The sequence below is a fragment of the Marmota marmota genome, unplaced genomic scaffold, assembly GCF_001458135.2.
Source record: "Marmota marmota marmota unplaced genomic scaffold, marMar, whole genome shotgun sequence".
Classification (NCBI taxonomy): domain Eukaryota; kingdom Metazoa; phylum Chordata; class Mammalia; order Rodentia; family Sciuridae; genus Marmota; species Marmota marmota.
The window spans coordinates 16,356,616-16,376,190 of record NW_026000048.1 but is presented as its reverse complement, the minus strand read 5'-3'; the positions used below and the strand labels follow the sequence as shown (position 1 = coordinate 16,376,190).

General features: G+C 34.5%; 2 protein-coding genes and 1 pseudogene across 3 annotated transcripts in view; 2 read left to right on the top strand and 1 right to left on the bottom strand.

Moving 5' to 3' along the window:
- Positions 1 to 2,024: 2,024 nt before the first annotated feature.
- LOC125619598 lies at positions 2,025 to 2,148 on the bottom strand (annotated as a pseudogene).
- A 12,975-nt stretch (positions 2,149 to 15,123) lies between these two features.
- On the top strand, positions 15,124 to 19,347 carry Commd3 (COMM domain containing 3). 2 transcript variants are annotated; one of them, XM_015495256.2, is made up of 8 exons: positions 15,127 to 15,637; positions 16,952 to 17,063; positions 17,170 to 17,233; positions 17,336 to 17,370; positions 17,718 to 17,778; positions 17,864 to 17,920; positions 18,013 to 18,072; positions 18,990 to 19,347. In XM_015495256.2, exons 1-8 carry the CDS (start codon positions 15,499 to 15,501, stop codon positions 19,047 to 19,049), a joined length of 588 nt encoding a protein of 195 aa, XP_015350742.1. In that variant the 5' UTR covers positions 15,127 to 15,498; the 3' UTR covers positions 19,050 to 19,347. The 2 variants fall into 2 exon arrangements, with proteins under 2 accessions (XP_015350743.1, XP_015350742.1); XM_015495257.2 differs by lacking the exons at positions 17,170 to 17,233; positions 17,336 to 17,370 and having other exon boundaries at positions 15,124 to 15,637.
- Positions 19,348 to 19,510: 163 nt separating this feature from the next.
- Bmi1 (BMI1 proto-oncogene, polycomb ring finger) overlaps positions 19,511 to 19,575 on the top strand; it is a 10,398-nt gene continuing 10,333 nt past the window's right edge. Inside the window, exon 1 of the mRNA XM_048812715.1 lies at positions 19,511 to 19,529. The gene's annotated coding sequence lies outside the window, so the exon portion shown is untranslated. The remainder of the gene's footprint in view (positions 19,530 to 19,575) is intronic.

Genomic DNA, 19,575 nt, shown 5'->3' with positions numbered 1-19,575 from the left:
CCCATGGTAAGGGGCATTATACCGGGAGTGATGGCAAGGCTAACCACACCACAGAAACTGGCAAGCACTATAGTCATGGCTTGACTTAGAATTTTATTGGTTGTCTAAAGTTAACTGATGAAGAAATGTTAACAATACAGATTAAAGTTGAAAGTGTGTCATGTCTATAACCCTTACTTGTAAATAGCACAAAAATTAAGACAACACATTTTTTCCTGAATAGCTAGTTTCACTGCCTCAAAGCTTCATTCTATGATCCTCCTAGAGATTCTGAGAGCATCTCATTGTCCCCTTTAGATTCTTTTTCTAGATAAATCAATCAGAAAAAATGGTGGGCACACTACACCATCTGTAACAGAACAGATATTTTTCAGTAACATGATAAACCCCTCTACAACATGCCTTAGTTCAAAGGAGGGCAAGAGTCTGTCCTTCATTCAAAACTTAACCTCAGCTGGTAACAAGAAAATTCTAACTCTTTGATTGATAGTCCAATTACTATTTTAAATTATTTATCTTTCTTTATGTCTCAACTACAGCATTTCTTCCACATATTATGAGACATACCTAGTACTTTCAAATGCAAGTTTATATTCAACTGTGGGATCATTCTGCTTATTTTTGAGGAATTAAGCTACATATAATGAAAGTTACAAACATTTATTGAGCATCTATATAATACTACAACATCCTTTACAAAATGCTGTAGCAGAAGCTTTTGGAGAAAAAAAATCTGAAAGTTTTGTTTGGTCCTTGAAAAACTTTATTATTTGGTGTCGGAGATGACACATATACACAGTGACTAAATTCAAAATGGTATGTGTTAGCCAGGCATGGTAGCACATGCCTATAATCCCAAAAACTCAGGAGACTGAGGCAAGATGATCATGAGTTCAAGGACAGTCTCAGCAACTTAGCAAGACTATGTCTCAAATTAAAAATAAAAAGGACAGGGAATGTAGAGCACCCGAGTTCAATCCCCAGTACCAAAAAAGCATGTGTTAGGAAACACAAAAGAGGTTCAAACTGCCATGAAACCTGCCAATTGCAGCAAGATAACAACCAAGTAATTATATCATTTGTAACAATCAACCAAGTTTGATAGTGAGCATCACCCAAATAGAGCAGTATAAATCTTAATCATTTTTCTGTAGTATAAAAGAAAGACTCAAATGAACCTTAGAGCCAGACAGGGCTTGAGAAACTACTCCAGAAGTTGCCTGTTGTAAGTGTCAGCTAATAATTCAAAGAAGTAGAATTATAGAAATTAGACTTTATACAATATTGTGGGAGATGTGGCAGTAGAGATCTATAAAGGAGAGGATATAGTTGGAAGATCAGATAAAGTTACTAATCTGGACTTAGATGGCTGGGAGCCTAGAAAGGGTGCCAAGATAACTCTGCTGGTGGGCCTCAAGCCCAGCAGGCTGTTGGTAAGGAAAGCCAGACCCAAGGTGTGGAAGCAAGTACACCTACTCGGAATAACATAATATGGTGACTACACTGTCCCTAATTGTACTTATCCTGGCCAAGGATAGAGAGAACCCAAAGGAGGAGATGGACAGGAGCGAAGGGAGCCATGACTCCAGCTGTACTTTGCTCCAGAAAAATAAACAAGATCAGCAGGGTCATGCTTCTTAGTGAAATGGCTGCTGCTTCACTTCCTTGTTTCAAATCTCCCACAGATTTCTCATGTGGCCAACAGGAGCCACACAAGCCAGGCAGTTCTGGGATACACAATTCCAGCTAAGTTACCACAATATAAAGCCACCATACTATGTTACCTCATGTAAGAGACTGAAACCCTCTTAACCTCAGTTTCCTCACTTGTGAAAAAGAAATAATAGTATTTACCTTGGAGAATTGTTAGAAGATGCATATCTTAATGCATAGCTCATAATATATAGTATATATTATTTATCCCTTGAAACAAATTAAAATATTTAATTTCAGTTTTATGGTATTCCCTCTATTTTTAAAACTACTTTCTCTTGTTAAAAGTGCTATGATTTGATAATTTTCCCCCATGCCTCCCCATTTAATATACAGACCAGAGACAGGGCCTAGACTGAGTTGTATGCAGGGCAGGTTTATCTGCTCCCTTTTAGTCAGTGGTAGAACGCAGCCTATGGTAAGCATTAGGGAGCTGATTTTTTATTTTTAAGAGAAGTTACATCTAATTTTCTTGAAATGTATTTTTTCTCACATTTTTTTATTGGTGCATTATAGTTGTACATACTGATGGTATCTGGATACAATATAATACAATATAACAATAATATTTGACTAATATCACTCCCCAGCACTCCCCAAAACATATTTTGATATCATGTTTGGTAGGTTATTTCCTTTAGTTATAAATGATTATTAATATTATTAAGAACAGTGAGCCAAATAAGCCACTTTACAAATTAAAAAAAAAATTAGAGCAAAATTCAAATGTGTTTAACATTTTTGTATTTACGACCCTAAACTTGGAAATAGGAATATGATTTGGATAATAGAACAAGGCAAGGATGTCCATGTTCACTTTCATCATTTCTATTCAACATCATATTGGAAGTCCTAACCTGTGAAATAAGGCATGAAAAATAAATTAAAAGTCATACAGATTGTAAAGGAAGAAATAAAACTATTTCTATTTATAAAAGACATGATTGGGTACACAGAAAAATCCCAAAGAGTCTAAAAACACTGTTAGAGCTAATAAGTGACTTTTAGGAAGATTTGAAGATATAAGATCAATATACAAAATGCATGAAAAATTCTTTTTACATATTAACAATAAAGAAAGTAAATATTTTTATATTAAAATATTTAAAAATTATATTTCAAAGAACACCAAAAAGCATTAATTATTTAGGTATAAATCTGACAAATTACAAAATCTACATGCTTAACTATAAAATTTTGATGAGATAAGTCAAAGAAGATAAAAATAGAGATATGCCATGTTCATGGATTAGAAGACTCAACATTGTTGTCATTTCTTCTCTAAATTGATTAATAGGTTAAATGTGATCCCAAATAAGATTCCTAAAGACTAAGTGTGCTGATTCTAAAATTTATGTGAAAAAATAAATCAAAAAGAAATTACCAAAACAACTTTGAAAAAAAATGAGAAGATTCATACTATCTGGTTTTAAGACTGTAAATCTAAGTAATCAAGACTGTGTGATATGGCAAAAGAAACCTAAATCAAAGGGACAGAATAGAAGATCCAGAAATAGACCACTTACATATAATCAATTGAATTTTGACAAAAGTGTGAATATATAGTTAAATGCAGATCAGATGATATTTTTTGTGTGTTCCTTTTAGATATACATGACAGTATATTTTGACATATTACACATTCATGGAATATAACTTATTCTAATTAGGATCACATTCTTGCAATTGTGCATGATATGATGGAGTTTCACTGGTCGTGTATTCATATGAGAACTTAGAAAAGTTATGTCCCATTCATTCTATTGTCTTTCCTATTCCCATCCCCCCTTTCCTTCATCCCTCTTTGTCTAATCCAATGAACTTCTATTATCCTCCCACCTCATTGTGTGTTAGTATTCACATATCTCTCGGATATGCAATAGTCTTTTTAAAAAATAAACAAAATAATTATATTCATATGCAAATAAAACCCCACTATTTAATTTCTATCTCAAACCATAAAAAATTGACTTAAAGTGAATCACAGACATAAATGTAGAATTTAAAATTATAGAATTTTTAGAATAAGACCAAGGAGAAAACCATGGTTAGAGAAATTTTTTTTAGATGCAATGTACCAAAAGCATAATCCATTTAAAAAAATGGACTTAACCAAAATTAAAATTTCTGCTCTTTGACAGACACTAAAAATGAAAATACTAAGATACAATCCATGAGGTATTCACAAAACACTTGCAAAAACAGACCAAATAAAAGACATGTATTTAGAATATGTAATCACCAATGCTGGTGAACGGAGAAACAAACTGTGCTATTTCCAAACAGTGGAACATTACTCTTGATTTTTGATAAACCAACAGGATCAAAACTCAGAAATACTGTGCTAGGTAAAAGAAACCAGACACAAAACACTACATACTGCCTCATTGCATTTGTATGTTTCAGGAAAGGCAAAATCATGATGAGACAAAGTAGATTAGTGGTTTCCTGGGATCAGGCGTTTGGCAAATATAACTACAAAGGGAAACAGGGAGCTTGTTGGGATGGGTAATACTCTATATCTTGGGATCAGGGCTATCATATGACTGCAGACACTTATTAACACTTGTTGAACTGTTCAATACTTTGGAGTCATAGAGCTTAAACATCTACTTTCTAAATAATGTGTTCTTCATTCCATTGTAAGTGAGGTTCTTAGTGTTTTTTTTTTTTAATCTTTTCAATGCTTTATGGAGCACATGCCTCTTTATAGATGATGTTTCAAATAGATTTAAAAGGATCACAAGTTATAGGTCACTCATCAGTATGTGAAACAGCAACTGTGGAAACCAGACAAGGAAGAATACAGGAGAGTGAACACATCTTGATTTTTGTCCCTGATGCTTTCTAAACAGTTGCCAACAGGAGATAATTTAGGGAAAAGTAGAGTAAGAACTAGTGGGAACAAAGGGAATAGAATGGTCTACTATGTCTTCTCAGAGGAGGATCAGGTAGGCTTATCACAGTGGACACTGTTGGACTCAATTCCTGAGGGTGTCAAGAAATAAGGAGGTAAGAAAATTATTGTCATCAAAGACTTTGAGGGAATATGATTGTTATCATAAGAGCTCTTTTTAAAATTTCATTCATTTACATTTTAATTTTAGTTATTCTTAATTGATACATAATATTTGTATGTAACATTTGTACATCCTTATGGAGTGCCTTATATCTCATTCATGTATACAATATGTAATGATCAGATCAGGGCAATTAGCATATCCATCACCTCCAAAATTTATCATTCAAAATCCTCCGTGAAGAATTTCACTCAAAATCCTCTTTTCTAGCTATTTTGAAATATACATTAAATTATTGTTAACTCTAGTCACTCTACTGCGCGCTCTACAACATTAGGATTTATTTCCCCTCTAACTGTGATTTTGTAGCCATTAACTAGCTTCCCCCTATTCTCCACCCCTACAACCATTCCCATTCACTGGTAACCAGAGTTCTACTCTTTCCTGCCATGAAATCATTTATTAAAATTTCCACATATGAATGAGAACGTGTGGTATTTGAAGATTTAGGTTTGTTTATGGAATCTAGGAACAACCATTGATAACTTTGAAGGAGTAAATATCCTGAGAGGAATGAATGAACAGAGAGACAGGGAGCTAAATGGCATTGTAAGTGGTAGCTGAGAAGGGAGAACTCACATGTGGTCTATGTATGGTCTCTAAGTTCATGAGGTTCCTCTTGTACCCATTTCCTGCTCCCCCCCTCCCCATTATCTCCCTTCTCTGATTTGCTCCAGTATACTAAATCCACCAGGGTTTCACTATAGTTTGTGTGAGTCCCCCAAAAGTTCACCTATTGGTACCTTAATTCCTCCACACAGCAGTGAGGAACACGGTAGGTGAGTCCTAGTGGAAGCAGAGCCCTTGTGAGTGGATTAGCCAATTAGCTATTGTAGAAACTGGGCCCTGTTTTCTCTCTTTCTTAGGTACCTCCTTCCCCTTTCCACTTCCTTCCTCCATGCTATGAAGCAGCATAAGACCCTCACTGATGTTCCTACCCAATATTGGACTTCTCAGTCTCCAGAGCCATGAGCCAAAATAGATTTTTTTACTATATAAATTATCCAGTCTCAACCCAGTGTGGTGGTGCACACCCGTAATCCCAGCTGCTTGGGAGGCTGAGACAGGAGGATGGAGAGTTCAAAGCCAGCCTCAGCAAAAGTGAGGTATTAAGCAACTCAATGAGACCCTATCTCTAAATAAAATACAAAATAGGGCTGGGGATGTGGCTCAGTGGTGGAGTGCCCCTGAGTTCAATCCCTGGTACCCTCTCTACCCACAAATAAATAAATAAAGAATAATCCAGACTCAGGCATTCTATTATTTATAAGAGCTCTTAAAGACTCATTGTAAAGTTCCAATAAGTGAGGCAGCCCAGAGGGTTTTATTTTAATTTTCTAAATAGAGACATATGTACTGGTGGTCTTCAAATGGTTACGTCACATGTACAACAGCTGTAAATTTAAATGAAAAAATCTACACCAGTAAAAACAAAATGCACAAGTACAGAATTCTATTATTTGGTTATAATTGCATGAATGGAACATAAGCCTTAGCTCTGAATGCTTTTCAAAAGCCATATGAAAGAGATAGCATTACTAGTTCCACTATACACTTGAGGAAAATAGACTAAGAGAAAACAAATCTTTAGTCCAAGACCTAGATCTGGTGGAATAGGGTTTTGATCCGTGTTGCCTCCATTCCATGCTCTATATTACCTTCATTCATTCAACAAATACTTTTAACTACTTATGTACCAGATACTTGTCTAAGAAAAAGACTCTATAAGAACAACAAAGTAAAAAAGTAAAGAAGTTAACAATTCATGTTACTTTTGTTATAACCCATACTATAAATTCCATGAGCAGCAGTATGCTTTTTAAGAAGGCATTGTGACTTATTTATATAACTTTACAGTGATCCTTACAGTTATTAAGATAAAAATAAACTTTGAGAGTAAAGTTATGAAAATCTTCCTATTAAGAAATGAGAGGAAGTAACTCAATGGTAGAGTGCTTGTCCAGTATGACTGAGGCCTTGGGTTCAATTCCCAGAATCATAAAAATAAATAAATGAAATTCTTAAAGAAAGAAAATAGAATATATCTCTGGATAAATGCTACCTAAAATAATTTTCCTTTTCCTTTTCAATAAATCTTGTTACAATCAAGTATGTTTTTAGAAAAATTGATATTTCATTTGAAATGAAAGATAAATTCTAATACTTAACCAAATAATTAGTCATATAATTATTCAACTATCTTTAAGAAAAATTAGAGTAACAACTATTTTCAAAGACTGGAGCAATATAATTACAATATACAAAGTAATATTAGCCACTCTCCTATTATTATGTTTTATTTTATTTAGCTGTAATGATCATTTTAAAATTTGCATAACATATAACCATGTGTGCTGAGAGCCGTTGCCAAGTGGGCACATGTGTGACATTCTGATGACATTTCTATGGAATGGCTTTTTAAAATTTTTAACTTAAATTTTTATTGCAGTGCTGGTAATTGAATCCTAAGCCTTGTACATGCTAAGCACACACTCTACCACCAAGCTGCATCTTTGGTCCTTCCCTTCCCTGCCTTCCTACCTCCTTTCCCTCTTGCCTTTCCGCCTGCCTTTCTTCCTTCTTTCCTTCCATGGTTCCTCACTTTTCCCTTCCTTTCTTCCTCTTTTCTGCCTGCCTTCATTTTGGTGCTGGGGATTGGCTCAAGGCCTTGCTCATGCAAAACATGTACTTTATCAGTGAACTACATACATTCTCAGCCTCAAGGCTGTTTTTAAAAAAATCTTAGGAATTATATTAAATACTGTATGTTTAAATATAAACAAGTCTTGGGGCTGGGGATATAGCTCAGTTGGTAGACTGCTTGACTTGCATGCACAAAGCCCTGGGTTCAATCCTCGGCAACACACACACACACACACACAAGATAAAAAAACATCTTTATCTTCACACTATTTTCTAAAACTTTAATAAAATACAGGAACACTGAGAGAAAAAGCATAAATAAACACAATTAGCTTTTTTATATACTATTTATGTCAATGGACAGACACGTAAGTCTTAAAGATCTATTATTTTATGACATATGATTCCCCTGCTCCCACATTACATGACAGGATGTTTGCTTGTAAAAATGACTGCTTTCCTATAGTCACTCTTGATTTTAATATGACAGACTATCACTCTGACTCAACTTGAACATTAGTCATCATGGAATGTCATAGTCTGTACGAACAGACAAATATTGATCTTTGCAACTTTAGAAACAGAATAAAAGTAAAATGAAATTTAAATTAATTTAAAAATATTAGTTTGAAAACACATTTGTCAGTTTCTAAAAACATTTTAGCTGGGCACAATGGCACACACATATAAACCTAGAGATGCAGGAGGCTGAGGCAAGAAGATGGCAAGTTTGAGGGCAGCCTGGATAACAAAGTGTGACCCTCTCTCAAAATAAAAATTAAAAAAGGACTGGAGATATAGCTGAGTAGTAAAGTGCCCCTCGGTTCAGTTCTCAGTACCAAATAAATAAATATTCAAGATATGATTAAATTATTGGTTAAACTAACTTACAACACTTGTATTTTAGATTTTTATTTATTCCTACCTTATAATTTAAGCCAACTTTCAAAATTACATAAAAAGCATATCTTATAGAATATTATTCTCCTTCTATTATAATTGACAAAAGAAAAGTCAATGTTTCTCAACATTTCCAAGTTATATTGTTGAAAGAGTTCTTTGTAAAAGAGTGTATATTATCTATAGAAATTTATAAAACTAAATATACATATGTCTTATTTATACCTCTGGTCTTATAAAACTATTCTTCATTTCAGTTCACAAACATTTCTATTAAATTTTCATGTTAGCAAAAATAAACATTTTCTTATTCCTCTGTAGACTCTACTCACCTATATATCATACTTGGGCCTCATTTAAAATTTTCTGTTACTTTCAAATTTTAAGAAAAGCATATGAAAATTCAGTTTTCCCTAGACTAGACCTCATTTGCCCACATACTTCCTCATACACTTTTTTTTATCAAATTTATCTTCCTTTCTTGATCTGTAATTTATGGAGAATAGTAAGTCAAATAAAAGTTGCCAATTAACTGATTTTTCCCATATTTTTTATTGGGGCATCATAGTTGTACATAATGATGGGGTTTATTGTTATATATTCATACATGCATACAATATAATAATATAAGTTGACCAATACTATTCCCCAGCAATTATTTGATTTATTTTGATTTAGAATACTGTTGGTCTAAATTACCCAGGCCTGTTTCCTTTAAAAAAAGAAAACAAAGTTGAGTAATTATCCAAATACTAGTAAATCAGGTTCAAGTTTCTAATTATGTGAACTAAATTGACTATATAAATACAAGTCTCCCTTTCACCCTGTTGCTAGTCATTATTTTCATGGTATTTTATTATATTAAAATAATTTTATAAAACTTTCTTCCCTCAATCCCTTTCCATAAAATACAGATTAAAATGTTTACATAAAGAATTCTAATTTGAGGCTGTTAGGTCAGTGGTATTTAGCTAGTATATGCAAGCGTGCAAGCCTCTGAAATTGATTCCCAGGATGAAAAAAAAAAAAAAAATCCCAACTTTGAATGTAACATTTGAAAAAGTGACAATAACAATATTTATGCTTTAACCTTAGTAAAAACAATCAAATGAAAGCTTAGGAAGAAAAAACCAAGTCCATGGAAAGAAACACAGTGGAAAAGTTTTACCTATTTTCTAGGTACTTGTTTTCTGAATAGTACAGTAAAATTACTTTCTGAAGGTTCAGCACCACAGTGTAAAATTCAGGTATGTAAAATCATTCAAAGTATTTTCTGAATAATTCTATCTTATGCAATAAACTAAGTGAACACAAAATTATTCCAAGGTTTTTAAAAAACTATCTTTAGACTGAATTATCTACAAAATTGTTTCAGGTATATATTTTACTTTTGACAGGGAAAATAGAATATGTTTTCTTCTGAAAATAATAAATTCATAACAATCATAATTAAAATGTTAAATTCTTAGCCAATATTATTTTAGATACTATACATACTTCAAAACATTAGTAGATTTTATTTAGGCCTTTCTTTGTCAGACAAACTTTTTAAAAGTATTAATTTTGGTCTAAATTTTTACTCTAAATGAGTCAAAACTACATTTGTAATAGTCTTTCTTAGTTTTTGTAAAATATTTAATTAAGATTATCCCTTATATATATAGCTTTCATCCTGGAATACTTCATTTAAAATGTGAATATGGTCAAATCTCACAGTTTATAAGCAAGTACATATTACTGTTACCTGAGTTTTAATTTACAAAATACTCCTTTCAACTTCTTTGCAAAATTATGTATGCTTAAGTGAAATAAATGTGGATATTTATACATTAATTAAATTCCCAATTTTTTTTTAGTTGTTGGTTGACCTTTATTTATTTACTTATATGTGGTGCTGGGAATCGAACCCAGTGCTTCACACATGCTAGGCCAGCACTCTACCAACTGAGCCACACCCCCAGCCCATATTCCCAATTTTAGTATGTAAAAAGCATGCTTTCAAAATACAAACTTTAAAAAATTATCACTATAGACACAATATTCCATATTATAGGCCCATTTGTTCAGTGTTTTGCTGGAATTCACCTATCTGGCCAAAACTCTAATTTCTGAGGTATGGGAAAATACAGTGTTAGAATAGATTCCAAATCCAGAACCAAAATAGAAAGGAAATCTGTTAGTTATTCTCTGCTATGATAGTCTAAATGTAGAACATATTGAAACTGATTAGATTCTGGACAGGACAGACGATCTTCTTCTTGGAGTATTGCTTTCTGTGATTTTTCTCCTCATGAAGGAAAACCCAGCCTACTTTCTTTCTTTCCTTTTCTTCCTTTCTCTTTCTTTCCTCTTTTTCTCTCTCCATCCTTCTCCCCCTCTTTTAAAAAATATACTAGCAATTTAAAGAATGGTCTTCACACATATGGAAGAAGTGGATGTATTCATCAAAGTGAACTCGTTTCAACATGTCTATGCTTCTCTTTTACGTTCTTACAGCTAAAGGATGCATCATTCTGGCTAATACCAAATCCATGATGTAGAAAACTGAAGTGGCAATCTTCATAAATTAGCAGGAAAAAAAATCAACTTGTTGTGAGGGGCTGACTGTGATTATTATCTAAATTATCTATTTGACAGAATTTGTTAGGTAATTGACCAGCTCCCAGTTTTCACAATAGTTCACTGGTAATTTGGGTTTAAATTATGTGATTTCAGGAGTAAATTTACTTTTTTTAATCCATAGAAATGACAAGTAAATGATAATCAGTTACTGAATTTAAAGGCAGATTCTCTATTTGTGTAGAGAAACTCTAAGACACAATTTAATCTATTTTTTCTCATTGATTGTTACATGGGATGTTATTGCTTTCTTTTTCATTTCTTCCTAATTTCCTTACCTTTAAACTTTGCAACCATCAAATTGCATTGTTTATTTTCATTTCCTCTCTATAAAGCAATTTTTCATTTCTTCCTAGATGAAGACTTCATAACTTTATGACTTTGATATTCTCATGAAGGGAAAACCTAGCCTACTTTCTTTAATTGCTTCACTTCAAAATAAGGGATTGAACTTTCTAAGTCTGAAGCCCTACAGGGAAGACATTATTTTTCTGATCTGTAGAAAATCTTTTAAAAATGGTAGATGGCTTAGATACAAATATTTTATAGTAAAGTTACAATTTGATGCTTATATGTGTTCCTTTAATTTTTTCATTTTCCTATTCTGACTCAAGTAGCTAACAAAACCATGGCATGGCACCAATGGGGATAGCTCCCAAATTTTCTCCAGTAATCCAAAAGTATTCTCTTTGCCATATCTTGACTGTAGAATTTCCTATTTGCAAAGTTTAACAAAATTACTTATCTTTTCTTCAGGAAATGTTTGAGATTTAATAGCATGATAACTCAACCTTTTAAAATTTAGATTTAAAATATTTAATTTTTCTTATTGTTCTGTTACATTTTAAGCTTCGTATTTTATATTTTCCTAATACAACTATATAAAAAGTAAAAATTTTTAAATGGTACTAAATGACAAAAGTATTACTTAAATAGAAATTGAACTGTACAGTATTTAATCTAAGTGTCTTTAATAAAAGTTTTAAGAAAAATCCAGAAAACTTGTACAAAATCATAAACATGAGTTTTGTAAGTGTTTCAGAGAATACTGTCATTGATTTTCATTCCTGTGGTTCCAGTTTCTCTAATGTAACCAGCATTTTACTTTCCCTCACACATTAAGACACTAATTTCATTTAAATGAATTTGAATTTTATTTTAGAATCCATATATACAAATGAGGCTATACTATGTGAGAAAAAGGTTATATTTGTGTATATTAGTTATTATAGCATTGACTATTTAGAAATCATTAGGAATTTGATTGTATATTTAACTGAAAATAAAAGCTATGTTGTCTCCTCTGAATACTCAATTTGGTGTTTGTCATTGTAGGTGACAGAAATGCAATTTGAAACCACTGAACTGTGATTATGAATGTACAACAAACTGACCAAACTCCAAGTCTTAATTTATGTCTTACCAAGTTACTTAATAAAATAAATGTATCTAGATAGGTTTTATAAACTTCACAGAAATGCTTTTTGACTTATACTTCCAAAGGTCATGCATAACTCAAATACTTCTTACAATTGTCCATTTGTGGTTTAAATAGCTTAAAACAACAATTCTATTTTAATAATAGATACCCCAAAGTTTTAAGACCAAACAATCAGTATTGATGTTTTCTTGTGTATATGTAGTTTTTAAATATTTAAATTTTTTTCTCTGTAGAAAATGAGCAGGTTTTTTTGATGGGTAGAAGTAAAATAAATTCTCTGTTAGATAGATTGGCATAGTATACATGCCAGTTAAAACTTCTGCCTGTCACATTGGCTCTTAAGCATATTGTTTTTCCCCTCTCCCAATGGATGTTCAATGAACTCTTCAATCTAAAGGAATACCTTCTTTCAGTTTTCTTTGAACAAAAGCAAAAATACTTAAATACTCTAAAAAAGAAAATATTTGAATTCACAAAGTTAACAAATGTAGCAAATAAGGCCTTTGGTGAAAACTGACTACTGAGAGCCTATAAAAAATCCCAGTCCATTTTAATTGTAATTACAGTACAGGGACCAATATTAAGTTGGTTTCTAAAACAAATTTAAGAATAAAAATATTAGCCAATTCAAAGTATATGATGTGTTTTGAAACTTTAAGACATTGTTCTTGACATAATTTCCAGATTCTCAAAAAAGAAAAATTTATTAGTATCCTATACTTAATATTAGCAGTTTATATGGCAAGATAAATTATTAACATGAAGATGTTTTAATATTGTTATTTTTAGCTGCACATAATTGTTCTTTTTAAAGGCTATTTATAGGACAAATTTAGTCTATTGGCTTTGAGTCTGCAGATTTTTTTTAAGTTTAATGTAAGTTCCAATACTTTTTCAGTGATCAAAGCAAAAATTTTAAAGAGTTTTTTCCACACTTGTAGAATATGTTCATATATAGTTTTTCTAACAATCTAAAATGCATTGACTTCATGGTTGCCACCAAGAAAGCCTACATCTGAGTAATCATGAGCAAATATGTCTTTTAATGATCAGACTTTTCTATTTCAATGACTTTTCAAAGATACACATATTTTACATTCAAATAAATGTTTAATCTTGTGCCTCCTTTGAAGGTAGTTGAAATAAATGTACCTGCAGCAGGAAAATGCAGTTTTTCCAGCATCAGAAAAGTATGTTTAAAATTTTTGTGTGAGCTGGAAATGTACCCAGCAGTTGGGCCTAACACATGAATATATTTAGGCAGAAAAATACAAACATCCTCTAAAAGAAAGTACTTACATATGGGCAAGAGAGTAACAGGACAGTTATTATGGAAACAATCCTCATGAATTTCCTAAGTTTTATGCCCACAAACTCACAACCACTTGTGTTTACTCTTCTCTTTTAAAATAATATTTTAAAATCCATGCTCAGGCATTAGTACTCTCTTGTTTGACACTAAATTAAATATGATTAGAGTTCTAGACTCAAATTCTACTAGGGTATTAACAATCAGTACTATACTGGGTCATAAAATATGTGTAATAAACATAAAGAGGTTGGGTGTTAATATTGTTTAACATTTACACAGTTCTGCTCTGCAAAATATTCCCTGTGCAAATCAGATAGGTGGAAACTTTTCAACTGACATTTTACTACGGACGAGAAGAAAGGAATTTAGAAAGAGAGAGATGGGAAGATGAACATGATTAATAGGTGTTTGTTTCATAAAGACCTTAAGGGAACTTTTAAGCCTTTCATTGCTGCTATACTCTCTTCAAGTGCACGTGTCTTTCAAAGCTTTCAAAGTAGGACTGAGTAGTTACTCAACATGTTACTGACGCTAAATTATTCCATTTGCGTCCTGTTACTGTGAAATGAGTTACTCTTTACATACTGATGCAAGATTAAATATTGGCTATATTCATTAAAATTTTTTTCCCAAATAGGTACCTAAATTATGCCAAAGAAGAAAAGGTTTCACATTGACTCTAACGTTGCAAATAATCTCTCCTGAAGACTAAAATACATTTCTTGTTCCGTAGCCCTTCCCTCCATCCTTCAAAAACGTGTAGTTTTTACTTTTCCAGTTCTAATAATAATAATAATAATAACCTAATTTATTTTACTTCGCTTTTTTTTTTTTTTTTTTTAAGAATCACTGCTGCTCTCCGAACCAACTTTGTAGAAATACAGGGGAATTCAAACTTTATACAGAATTTAAATCTTTAAAGTTATGGATATCTGAGACAGCAATTCACTTCTAATAAAGATCCTGCCATTACAAGCCGTACTTTACTAATAACTGTCTAATATGTATTTATGAAGACTCGATTGAGTAATTAAACCTGGACCCACAGATGTACTGAATACAGTAGCACAAAATTTGTCTCGCAGTTTGCCTTCGAAAGGTGTTTATTTGCAGTGGTATATAATTTTTTAAAATAATCCGATTAAATGTTCATGAATAATTTATTAATCTCCCAATTGTTGGAGTACGGTACGCTCACGCGCGCTCTTTATGGATGTAGCTCTGTGTACACACACACCACGCAGGAAAGAGATGACAAGGGAAAGGTGAAAACAAACCAGATGTCTACGGTCTTGCTCCTAAAGGGCAGTGCTTCGTAGTCCAACTGGAGAGTTACAAAACCCCACAAAAATAAACAAAACCAGTTGCCTTAAATCGCGGCTCCCCGCAGGATTTCGCGCTGGGCGAGGAGCCGGGAGGGCGCAGTTGGCGGGGAGGTGGGGGCCGGCCCGGACGCTGTCCGCCACCTCCCCAGGGGCTTTCGGCGAACCCAGCCGGTGACCACCCTGTGTGAGCGCCAAGCGGAGAGAAAGCGCCCAGCGCGTTCACAAAGCGCCCGTGGCCGCCCCTCTGGCGGAGGCTCTGCAGCTCCAGCGGCTGGCTCAGAAGGAAGAGCTGGACGGAAGCGGGGGTGGGGGCGAGGAGGCCGGCAGGCCGGCTGGCGGGCGGGCGGGCGGAGAGGCCCTGCAGCCCGGCGCGCCGCCCCGAGCCGCGTGCGCGCGCGGCCGCATCAGCTGAGCGCGCGGCGCGTGTCACGTGGTGCGCGTGTCGAAGGTCACGGCGCGCTCACAATGGAGCTCTCGGAGTCTGTGCAGAAAGGCTTCCAGATGCTGGCTGATCCCGGCTCCTTTGACTCCAACGCCTTCACGCTTCTCCTCCGGGCGGCTTTCCAGAGCCTGCTGGACGCCCAGGCGGACGAGGCCGTGTTAGGTAAGCAGCTCGACTCGGAGCTGGATCGGCCTGGGTGGAGGGGGCGCTCGGAGGAGAGGAACGAGAGGGGGAAAGCCCCGGGAAGAGGAAGTCTCCGGGCTTTGCCCTTCGCTCCGGACGGAGTGTGGAGACGTGACTCTGCCAGGACCCAGAGCGGACCCTGAGCATTGTTCTGTCCCCTCTTGGCACCTGCACACAGCCGGTTACACGTTCTTGGCCCGATTTCCCTCCCAGTCTCTTTGTTCCTTTCTTTGTAAAGCCCGTGTTCAAGTCTTGTTTGTGGCCTAAACATCTCAGGTTTTCAGACTGGTCTGAGACAGTGGCTCTTTTGACACTTGGACTTCATCAGGGGAGCTCCTTGTAATTCAAGCTTCCTGGACTAAGCTAGCAAAGGTTTAAAAGGGTCTGTTCCCTAAGCACTTACTAATTCAAATAGGGTTGACATATTCCAACCAGGAGAATACCTCGGGTTCCTATCATCTCTCCAACTCCTGCTTAGTGTGTTTTACACCGGTTCTTCCCCTAGATCCCTAAAATAGGGTGCATGATGTTTTGTTCCGCACCAGTTACCAGAAGGCGAGTCTCTTAAGAGGTCTCATCAGCTATTGCGGAGTGCAGTGTCAGTATGGACTACGAGAATATTTTAAGACAGACCGCTTTTAGATAATTTTCTTAAATGTACCAACAATTCAAATTTTTGGTTTTTTCCTGTAGTTTCATGAACTAGACACTTGTGCAAAAAAATATGAAAGTGGAAGTTCTTCAAACAAAAATAGTAACCACCACCTGGGTAAATCTCAAAAAGAAAAAAAAAAGATGACTGTCAAAACCTGAAAATACTGATGGAATTTTGAAATTTCTATTTTATATTCTGAATTCATGCCCACCTTTCCACCTCTCTTGATGTATTAATGTCCACGAAGCCACTTACCCTAAAGTTTCATCATTTTTAGAGTGAAAATTATCATAAAATTTTCATCATGTAAAATGTTTATCTTTGTTTTTCCTTTGAATTTACTTCAGTTTTAGAATGACCACTGTAGTTATTTTTTCTTTGGGAGCCATGTTTTTTAAAAATAGTAAAAATGCTAAGGCAAAAGAAGTTAAAGGCAGGATTATTGATGTGTTCTCTTTATTGTTTTGCAATTGACCTTGCAGCTCATCTCATTTACTTAAAATTGACAGTCCCTATAGTTGAATTATTATTGTTATCTTGTTAAAGAGGATTTTTATCTAAATTAAAATATCCTTTTTGGAAATATGACTATAAAGAACTTATTATCACAGGCATCATTGGCAATTAATTTATTTTAGATCACCCAGACTTGAAACATATTGACCCTGTGGTTTTAAAACATTGTCATGCGGCAGCTGCAACTTACATACTGGAGGCAGGAAAGCACCGAGCTGACAAGTCAACTCTAAGGTACAGGATTTATTTAAATACTCATTTATTTTCAAATAATATCTTTTATGATTGCAATTTCAGTTTTTAAAATGCAGACTAAACTTTGGCATTTCCCTCCCTCTAGCACATATCTAGAAGACTGTAAATTTAACAGAGAGCGAATAGAACTGTTTTGCACAGAATATCAGGTTTCTTACTTTGAATTTTTAAATTAACAATTACCACTTTTTCTTTTCCACTATTTACAAAGATGTGTTTTCTTTCTTTCTTTTTTTCCCCCCTCTCCCCAGAATAATAAGAATTCTCTAGAAATCCTACTGGGAAGGTAGGTTCTGTATAAGGTGTCAAGCTGAGGCACTTTTCACTTGCAGGTATGAAAGGAGAATGCTGGTGTGAAACAAAATAGGGCAAAAAAACTGGGATCCTGACCCAAAGAAAAAGGCCAAAGGGCAAATGAAACAATTGAAGTTAAGCTAATGTTTTAAAGATAAAAGATAATTGAGATAATTTTTAGAATGCTTTTATTCTTTAGAATTTGAAATGAAGTTTAACAATGTTTTAAATTCAGAATGGATTAAAAGGAGATGAGGAAGTGGTAGACATTCTTAGCAAAAGATAAGTACTGAAAAGTTTTCTGAAGATATCATATACAATTATCATTGTATCTTTCAGTATAGGTAGATCTCTCCCTCATATAACTGATGTTTCTTGGCGCTTGGAATATCAGATAAAGGTAAAGTTTAGCAAACTGTTCTCCAAAGAGATTTAGGGAACTTTTTAAAAATAATTACTGACATGTACATGTTGTATTGTTTTAGACCAGTCAACTTCATAAAATGTACAAACCTGCATATTTGGTGACGCTAAATGTAGAGGTATGTATAGATAACCCCTGTCTAAAAATGAAATATGTAATGATAATTTAAATTTTCTTGATTTAAATAAACAGCATTTTTTTCTTCCCTAGAACACTGATTCCCAATCCTACCCAGAGATTAGTTTTAGTTGCAGCATGGAACAATTACAGGTACAGTATTAGTATCTTTGAATATGCTCCTTTATAAAGAGAATTATGGTGTGGAAAGTTTAAAAGAGAAATAACCACCTGTCAGCAGATAAATGACTCATGGTTAAGAAGAAGATGAGAAAGGGGCTTGAAAAGCAATATTTTAACATGGACTTCACTTTGGAAATGAAGATGTTACTAGTAGTCTATAGTGCTCTTTCTTCTACTTAAAAAATATTTCTAAAGTGTAATGTTAAGTGTAAATTCCTGCAATTCATGAGTTTAATTTAGTAAGATACAGTAAAATTAAAAGCATGACTTTGAAAATACCTTCTTTCCTTTCAGAAATTGAATTAAACTTTTCAAAATTGGGTTGTTAAGCAGCAGTTTTAAATGACTTTTTTATGAAAAGAAAAGTATATTAAAATTTTATACTGCCAGTGTAAGATTGGGGAAATTGAAAAGTACATTCATTGATGGGCATAACAACGAATTTATTTCTTAGTACTTAAAAAATGCAGATCAGTCTTGGAAACTTAGATGGAATGGAAACTTTCAAAGACATCTCCTGCAGTCATCTCAATGTAACAAACTTGAAACTTTCACCACACCCACCCACACACACACACACACACACACACACACACACCCCATAACCTTCGTTAGATAACTTGAGACATTTAATTTAGATACACCGTGCAGTTAAGAGGATTCCGTAAGAAATCATGTTTCAAACTGAGGACAAATAGCCGATTTGAAGATATTTTAGGGAAAATGCTTCTTTTCACAGATACTGGTTTGTCAAAGGTTAAAATTCTAGTGAATTCTAAACTTGTATTGACAGTGTTCTCCCGACTTTTTTCTTGCATCCCTCTCGAACTTGGATACTTCCTTACACGTCTCATCCTTAAAACATGGCATTATATTACAAATTTTAGGACTTGGTGGGGAAACTTAAAGATGCTTCAAAAAGCCTGGAAAGAGCAACTCAGTTGTAACTCGGGGACGCTAAAGATCCACCGAATCTAGAGGAAAACCAGATGCGTCTTGCCTTCAGTGGAAGCATCATTTGTGCGAGCTGGAAGTCCCAATTTTCGGTAGAAAAAAAATCACTCCTTTTGAATTTATGATACTCATCAATTTTGACACGTGTGAAAGGATTAAGAGGGAAATTCTGCCTAAGTATTTTAATTGTCTTTAGTATTAACTGTACATTTCTTCTGTTTTGTCTTTTTCAACTCTTACGAAAGGAAGTAATATTACACCCTGAATAAATAAGCTGGTATTCCCACAAAAGAGTGGTGATGTTGTGTTTGGAGTCGGTGTGTTAATTATTACTTTCTGCGAGGAGCTAGACACGATTAGCGTTAACTTTTAACGACCGCTTTTTCTCCGGATTCAACAGTGGGAGAGGATGCGCTCTCCGGGTCGGCGAGGACCCCAGCTGCGGGAACGGAGCCGAGTGGCGGCCGAAGGCGGTCCGTTACCTGCGCTGCAGGGCTCGCCCGCAGCCCGACCCTCGCC